Genomic DNA, 9,099 nt, shown 5'->3' with positions numbered 1-9,099 from the left:
AGACATACTGAGAATGTCTCACAGAACCAGGAAATGATGAAGGCCCTCAGGTTACCTTAGTAGATGTATTGAACCACCTGGAGGAAGTAACCACAGCAATCCTGCTATAGCCAGCGCCTTTCAGCTCCCATTGCTACATTCTCACCCCCAGTGTCCCTCCAGGGACTTTTCTATCTCCTGGGTAGCTGTCCATTAATACTGATAGAGATGAGACTAACTAATAATAATGAATGTTTAGAAATCTCAACACAGTTTCCAAAGTGTTTTCACATTTACTTGTTAAAAGCAAGAGTTACTACTGTCCCTACAGTTTATAGAAATCGAGCTTTAGGGTGAGAGAAAATTTTTTGAGGTCAAACAGCTCACACGTGGATCCGTGGTGTTCCATTCCAGGTCTTCCGACAACAAAGTTCCAGGTGATAATACTTATTCCTTCCGGAAGTACTTTTAGTTTAATGGGGTACTTTAATCAAGAGCCTAAAAAGCCTTTTAAAACTAAAGGATTAACTTTCCAATGTTGGGGCTGCAGGTAGTTTCGGATCATATCTCCAGTGCTTTGTCCTAACTCATCCGAGCATCCTCCCAACACGGATTCTCCATGCTCTAACAGGAAAGATAGGCTACTTGAAGATTTGGCAGCATGGTTCATTCTGGAACTTATCTCACAACATCCTAAATAGATGGTTTTGCAGTTAATTGGTAGGTAGAACCTTCTTGTTAAAGATGCCACATATGTGTATCTGCTACGTCTCTTCATATAGCCAGCTGAGGTAGTCTCAGTCGGTTCTGTTACGGATAGGTTTAATAACTGTCTACGTGATTTCTATCTCCAGAGGTATTAGTTCATGAAACAACCCTCCTCTTTTTTCCCTTTTCCTGACTGACATTCAATGACTATCCTGAACAACTCGTCATGCATGTCTTTAGCATGCCTAAACAACGAAATGGTAGAAATGTTGAAAAACTAATAAACAAACAAAAGGAGAAAAGCAACTCTGAAGGGAAGTTTGGAATCTTGGGAGGTCTTGTGATCTTGGACAAGACACGTCATTTACATCTTATTTTCAGATGTGGGCAAAATTGTTTCTGGAACTTTAACTTTTCAAGTATTCAACTGACAGGCTGCCAATAATTTATCAATAATTAATCGTATAGCCTGAACTATTTTACTCTTCATTTTGATGGTATACTTTAGTCATTCTGCATATGTTTCTTAAGAGTGCCCAGACACAATTGATTGATTCTCTAAAAACCATGATCAGAAAAATGCAAAGAACAGAGAATGCACACATGGCCTAAAAAGCAAGGGGGTTTTCTCTTATGTACACACCATCAAGGAAAACCTTCCTGGAAAATGTAGTTAATTTGTACACTCATTTTTCAGTGTGTGTCCAAAAATTCATTATTGAAAAGATATTAATCTTTCTTGTCAGGATTTTTGTTTTCCAATGAGAAGGCACCAAATGGCATAAAAACCTTTGCTATCTGATCTTTCTTTTTTGGAGGAGGGCCGTAGAAGAAACAAGTAGAAAAGAAGGAAGAAAAGAGGAAGAGTAAGATAAAAATTCTTTAAAAATACCTTGGTTAGAGAAAATGTTGACCTAATGCCCACTTAAAACTAGGCAGACTAATTTCCGTAACTGGAATTCAAAAGAATATATTATATCAAGATTCTCTAAATAATCTAAGTCCTAAAAGTAGTCTCTGAATGCAAGATTTAATACAATAAATGTCTTTTTAAAATCTATAATGTCTTTTTGTCTTGACATCAAGCTTCTGATAATTTCGACTATGTTGTACTTAACTGTAAATTAAAAAAATTAAAATAAAATAAAGTTATAATTTTAAAGAAAAGAAAGAAGGTCTTTATGGAAAAAGCTTTCAGACAGTCACTCTGAGCCCATTTATTTTACTTTATACGGAAGGACTAGGTTTCTCAACTGATATGAGCTTTATAAGGCTTTATGAGACCATTTGTTTGTAACACCAATACTAAATGTGAAATTTAGTACATAGAACGGGCTCAAAAAATATTTAGTAATGAGTGATGAGAAGCAGTATTTAGTAGTTGGGGTTGCTGGACACAGGTACATACAGCTGGGAGAAGTTATAGCTGACAGCCTGAAAGCTATAGAAAAAGGGAGAAAAATCATAAAAACTAGACACAAAGTTCCCTGAATTAAAGACACACAGTCCTGTGAGAGATTATAGCAAGGATACAAAAACAACTGTTATCAATAATAATAATTTTGAGTCATTAGGAAAATACTAAATTCTGTTTAACACTCATTTAATAATAGTCAGGGAGCAATATAGTACACTTTAAAAATATTTCCATTGGAGAGGATAATAAAATATTCACTCATTTGGAACACTTAGTTCCTGCACAGCTAGATTTCCTTTTCAAAATGTAATCTTGATGATATAATGTTGTATATCTTAAATAATATAGTTCCTTGGTTCTATTCCAGGATATCTAACTCCACAGTATCTTTTGTAGACACAGAAAGTATGTGTTTTCTTTGTCTTTGAGATTTATTGAGCTTCCCAGTACAGAATTTTAATATATTCCACATATCAGCCCTTCCTGTTTCAGTTACAAAACAGTACAGAATTGGATCAGCAACACAGTTTAAACTTGTTAATGCAACTGTGATTCTATATATTTTATAAGTCTGCTTCCCAGACTTGGAGTCAAATACTTGCCCATCACGCTCTAAAATGCTGCGAATCAGCAACATCACATGAAAGGGAGTAAAGCACAAGACAAAAGTCAATGTGATGCTAACAAGTAGTTTTATGATTCTTTTCTTTTCACTTCTTTCTGTGGCTTTATTATGCTGCACAGCTTGGTAGACTTTCTTGTTGCAAATCATCATGATGACCAAAGGTAATGCATAACATATGCACGTCCTAAACAAGTTGAACCTAATTTGCCACTTCTCTAAAGGGTACTTGTCATAGCATAGAGTAAAATTAGACTTTTTGGCATCACAATATTCCGTAGCTGTCTCATCTTCCCACAAAATGATGCCATTGAATATGGTTTCCAAGAACCAGATGAAGAGGCTGACCATGAATGCAAATCTTCTTGTCTTTAGGAAGAAAAACTTCAAAGGGTAGACAACTGCCAAGTACCTATCAACAGCAATGCAGGCGAGGAATGCTGTGCTGCTGTAAAAATTCATGTACATGAAGAAAGCACTCCCTTTGCACAAGGCAGAAGAGAAAGCCCAGTTGTCGTTATTCCAGGTATAATTGATCCACAAAGGAAGAGTGAGTGTATACAGCAGATCTGACAGTGATAAACTGAAGAGGTAAATTCCTAATTCATTTTCCTTCTTTGCTTGCAGGAAAGACACACAGAGAGATCCAATATTGGCTGGAACACTGACTATTATCACAAAGATGTAAACAACTGGAAACAAATAGTGATCCAGGTCATGCTGTTCATCAACACATGTGCTATTCATTTTTTTTCCTTTCTAAAGTGGCAATTACATTAGTTTTTAGAAGGTAGATAGCAAGGTAAGTCTTGCCTTGTAGTTTCTTTTCAACATCTAATTCACTTTTATAAAATTTCTTCAACTTTTCTTTGTTTCCGAAAGTTCTGATTTTAAGTCATCAATGCTTTTAAAGAATGGATGATCACTTTAGACACAGGTGTCAATGGTGCAAAGTCAGAATCTGGACTCCTGGTAGTTAGCTGTAGTGGCCAGTTGATTTTAACGAATAGACGTCCATATGCTTATTATCACAAAATGCTGACGAAGAACTCTTGAGGACCAACTGGGTTATCACTCAGCTTTCGAACAGTCTTGTCCCCAGTTTATCTTCCTTCATGAGACTCCTGAGATTGGTACAAACATGAATACATAAGGCTTTGTTTTCACAAAGGTAGACATCTCTTTTTAAAATGCCTTTGCTTCTGTAATAAAAGACAAACCAGAATAGTTTAGATGTTTAAAAGATACATGATTTTGAAACAATCTTTTATTTAATTTACTGAAGATAACAAAAATTCATTAAATTACAATGAAAGTGGGCATAAAGCAACATGATCTGACTTCAGTAAACGAAATCAAGCCAAGGTATTTTACTTATTTCAAATAAGAATTATCCAAAGGATGCTAGATTGGAGGGAATTATTTTTCTCATGGACATGATAAAGGAACACAAAACTAAAGTTGAAAGGTCATTTTAAGAGCTAATAAAAAAGATGGCAAATTCTTGATTTGTTTATAATTAGTAAATGCCGTTGAATGTATGATAAACCGTATGGTTACATGATTTAAAAATTTTAATTTCACATGTAATCTAGGTATAAGGCACTTTTAAAATCAGCTTATTAGCTGAGAAAATAGTCACAAGAAATTTGATAAAGTTTTTGAAATATTGCAGCTTGCTGAATTTTCATAAAGAAATAGACAACACTATCTTTTCTGTTCTCTTTTGCTTCCTTTGTGGGTTGACTCATTTTAACTTTCTCATACTCTTGTGAAAAAGGGGGCAGAATGTTCTCAATTCTGGGTAAAATCTTGTTATCATCAGTTTCTACCTTTATACTTGATTATTTATTAGAGTTGTTTCTTTTTAGAGGTTCATATAGGAATAAAAAATCCATCCTTCTCTCTCCAACATCCAGATGAAGTAGAGACACCCACACTGGAGTAGAGAAATACTTCTGTTTATATATCTTTTGTTTTAGATGATTTATCTGATGGAGATGTTCATTGAAAACTTTGTAGAATCACTATGGGTGGAGGTGGGGGGGCGGGGGAGGAAATTTTGCCTCCTTCCTGTGTGCCGTAGAGCCTAGATGATGTCAAAACCACCCCTTTACAATTGTCAATAAACCCTACGCACAAGAGACCTGTCATCACAAGGCACAAATATTCTGATAGTGGAGTAACCTATATCCAGAGTACATATTATAAACATATCACTCTTGAAATAAAATAGAGAACTGAAATCTTCTAGTTTTGCCACACCTAAAAATAGGAACAGAATGTGAGAAACAGCCCTTTAAATCAAATAGGCGAATCTTCCAGAGAGAAAAAAAAAAGGAAGTGGGAGCTGAGATCAGGGAGGTAAGTGAGCAGTGAAGCTCTGGATATCCCGGAGGTATATGGAGATCTGGAGGAAGTAGGGCCTCTGAACGCAGGAAAGCTAGGGATGGAACGTGAGCCCACACAAGTGGGAAGTGGTCCTGGGCCACCCCACACGTGTTAGAATCCAGCAGCCTCTGCCCTCAAGCAAAGGGTGAACTAGAAAAATTACAAACTTTACAGATATTTGCAGACAGTTGGGCAAGTTGGCACGTTTCCTGTCTCAGCTTTGTTTCTGCAATGAGCTATAATAAAAAATCCTTGCCTCTGGCTGGTACTTGAGCACAGAGTCTGAGTCTGCACTATTAGTTTGGTCCCATAAACATCAGGCCGACAATGAATGAATACTGGATCTTCACTAGTCATCAGGGAAATACAAACTAAAATCACAATGAGATACAACTTACACACTAACCAGAATTAAAAAAATGAAAAAGACAGAAAATGCCACATGTCAGTGAGGACGGAAGCACCTGGAACTCTTATATACCGTTGGTTGAAAAACTGCCTGGCATACCGCATGGTTATGAAGCCTTGTGAGTATATGTGGAGACTGTTGTAAAGGCTCTCAACAGTCCGTGCAGTCCGTGGGGATTTCAGACCCTGTGTGTTCCTTCACCTCTCTAAGTTTCATATTTCACTGGTATAAGATGGCACCCACTTCATAGAGTTGTTCTGAGAATTAAATGACATGACACACGAAGCAAAGTACCTAGCACCTGGTAAGCCTTCACTATACATTAGCTAATATTATTGTTTTAATAGTGATAGCAGTAGTCCATAAATGTCTTTTATGCTGTCCCCTACATTTCCTAAAAGGAGGTCATCTTTGGCTGTCTACTCAGAGCGCAGCAGAGAAGCCAGAAGCACTCAGAATGTAATTTGTACAGTGATACTTCACATGATACCGGCTCTGCAGATAATATTCTTAAATTAATTTTTGTGAAACTGAGATTTAAATGAAATATATAATTCTTATTATTCATACTTTTTTCCAGATATTTTGACTACTTTAATTAAACTTTGAGAAAAACTGTCTCTAGAATCAGTTCTGAGAAATTTGGATGTTTTTGATTTTTATCTTCATTTTTACTTAATGCCAAAAGAAAATAATCCACAGGATATTAAAACATATTTATTCTTAACCAGCTCTTAAAATAGTACAAATCATTGACAACAATAATCGAAAGCTAAAAGATTGAAAGATAAAAAGATAGGAAACATTTGCTTTCACTTATCATTTTAATAGCTACTTATTAAGACTCTACTACGTCAGACACTGTGATAGTTACTTATTAAGAATTATTAACTGATACTTATTAATAATGGGAATATTATTTTTAAATTTCACACTATTTCTGATGGTATAAAAAGTACCATTAGACCATTGTGCTGATGAAAGCTCTCTGGCCAGGAGCTTTCTTGGCTGTAGAGCTATCTTCCTAACCACTTAATTCAGCTTGCCAATAGACTGCTTCCTGAAGAGGAAAGAGATTATAAACATCTCTCTTTTGTATATGAATAGTTTACCTATTTCTGAATGCAAATTTTGACATCCTTTTACCACTGCTTAGAGGACACCGTCATCCTTGGTTCTCTCTCTTGTAATGCTGTCTGCACTACCACATCTATACAACCTAAACTCGATAAAATGTTGCAAACATTACTGACAACTGTGTAAAAGTATGTTATCTACTTAAAAATCTTATTCGATTGTTTTACACTTACCCATGTTCCTTGGGGAAATGATTTTGTCAACTGAGGAGCCAGATAAGTCCACTTGCATCAAGAAGAGAAACTAACACTGCTGAGGGGACAGGAAATTGCACTCATATTTCGTCACAAACCAATGAGGAAGCAGCATCTTAACAAGAAGGATGTACATTATCCAAGCTTGAAAAATATCTCCTAAATACTTTAAAAGGTGTTTTCATTTATTATTTACTATAGTATAATTTTTATAACTCACTCTTCTCTTTGCAGCTTAATTACAATTGTATACTAATATTATATGTGCTTTACTAAAATGTGTACTAGAATTTATTTATTCATTGATTCATTCACTCATTCATTTATTCTGTCAACACATATATGTCATATTCTTAGGGCACTGTGATGGGAGATATTTAGGACCTGGCTATAGGCCATAAGCAGTTTTATCACCTAGTGAAGGAGAAAGACATGTTCAATAATAATCATAATACAATGGCAAAAATAGATAAGCGCTCCAAGAGAGGTACAATAAGAAAGGATAAGTCATTGAATGTGTGAGATAGGAGAGAATGTTATAGATGAATTCAGGGTGATCGACTTACCTGGGAGAAAAAACAGCAGAGAAAGATGGGGGCTGGGTATATAATGAGCATGTTTCATCGCTTGATGGCAGTAACAGCGGGGCTAAGGTGGCCAATTGTGTGAAGTCTTTTTCTGTAAAGGGACCATTTGGATTATTTTATTGTAGAACCATTTTCTCCTTTGATTCTCCTCTTCAAATAGAAAGCAGAGATTGCTTGAAATATGCTAAAACTAGTTTGAACCTTGCCACTATAAACTTTTATTACAAATGATGAGGAGAATTACTTTATAAGGACAAAATTAATTTGAGATGAAAAAATTTAACTTAAAAAGCAGTAATCAAAACAATTTAAATATATTTTGGTAAAAGGAACTTTTTGTTAGCAGGGTTTTTTTTTTTTTGTTTTTTTTTTTCCTCCCCAGAAGTAGAAAAGATGTTTGGTGACATAACGATGACTTTTAATCTTGAGGTTATTCAGGATATACCTGGAATGTAAAAGTTTTCTATACTTCCTTTGCAGATCTTTCATTTTTAGAATAAAAGCTAATAACTTACATTTATAAAGTACATGAGAGTTTTCAAAGTACTTTAGCATACAATGTGAAAATTCAGCATACTTTATATTTTTACTGAAATAATGAAAATTTTAATATGGAAAATAATAAAACCCTTGTGCCTTTATAAAAAATGAAAGTAATGATTTCAGTTTACTTGTGACTCAAATTAAGAATTCTTATTTTTGCTTGGTTTTACACATCCGCTTATCTGTGGTATCTACACATGAGTATTTCATAGCTCTAAATATCTCCTATTTTACCTAAATAGACTACACTTCCACTTTTAGGAAACAGGAATTTTTCATATAAATATTTATGCATTTTGTTTTTCAAAGAAAAGGATGTAGTTAAAATACAAGAAACAAACTTTCACTTTTGATTACATAGGAGAAAAACTGTGGCTGACCTATGCTAAAACATTGCCAATTCTATACAGTAAGACATTTACTAACTTTTAATAAATTTGCTTTTTATTTAGTCCAGAATATTTGGCAATATTGTATTTTCAACCACAAGGCTATTTAATGAAGAGTTGGAAATTTGAGAGCTGTTGAGTCTGGGACAATTTTAAACTCCAAGGTGAGCAAAAGCCAATTAGCAGTTATTCAAAATACTGCCTTTAGGGGGTTTACATTCCTGGTGTGCCAGTTATCTGGTCTTCTGAGTACATAAAATGGACACCCAACATTTGCCAGAGGCCGGGGACTTGGCCAGCCATGTGGGAAAGGGGAAGAGAATGCGGTTCTGCCCAGTTGCAACTTCTCCAATGGAGCTGACAGTGCAAGAGCCTAAACTGCTGATGAAGGGTCTTTTGCGAGACCACATTGTCCGTTTGGCGCAATTTCACTGTTAAAGTAGCAACTAACCATGGCAGGGTATGTTCTGAAATACTGGTATAGTTCCCCAGCCATATTTCCTTTTACTCCATCCCTACCACTATATACTCAGTTAGTCATTTTGTATTTATTGCCTCTTTGAAGGAATGCTTAGTAGTAAAGTAGGAAGTTGTAGGAAGAAGATATTCTTAGGTTTTGAGTTTCAAAAGATTTGGGCAACTCAGGATAGTGTGCTTGTGAGAATACCTGTTGAGATAAAGCAAAAACTTCCCAACCCCAAGAACGGAAAGTTTTTTCTGCCT

At 35.4% G+C, this 9,099-nt stretch overlaps 1 protein-coding gene across 1 annotated transcript; it reads right to left on the bottom strand.

Moving 5' to 3' along the window:
* Nucleotides 1–2,023: 2,023 nt before the first annotated feature.
* Nucleotides 2,024–6,943, bottom strand: GPR65 (G protein-coupled receptor 65). The gene is made up of 2 exons (XM_025042086.1): nt 6,837–6,943; nt 2,024–3,928 (listed from the first exon to the last, which is right to left on the bottom strand). Exon 2 carries the CDS (start codon nt 3,471–3,473, stop codon nt 2,463–2,465), a length of 1,011 nt encoding a protein of 336 aa, XP_024897854.1. The 5' UTR covers nt 3,474–3,928; nt 6,837–6,943; the 3' UTR covers nt 2,024–2,462.
* Between the last annotated feature and the right edge of the window lie 2,156 nt (nt 6,944–9,099).

The sequence above is a fragment of the Pteropus alecto genome, unplaced genomic scaffold, assembly GCF_000325575.1.
Source record: "Pteropus alecto unplaced genomic scaffold, ASM32557v1 scaffold8, whole genome shotgun sequence".
In the NCBI taxonomy this organism is placed as follows: domain Eukaryota; kingdom Metazoa; phylum Chordata; class Mammalia; order Chiroptera; family Pteropodidae; genus Pteropus; species Pteropus alecto.
The sequence above is the reverse complement of the archived record's forward strand: the minus strand, read 5'-3'. Positions and strand labels throughout refer to the sequence as shown.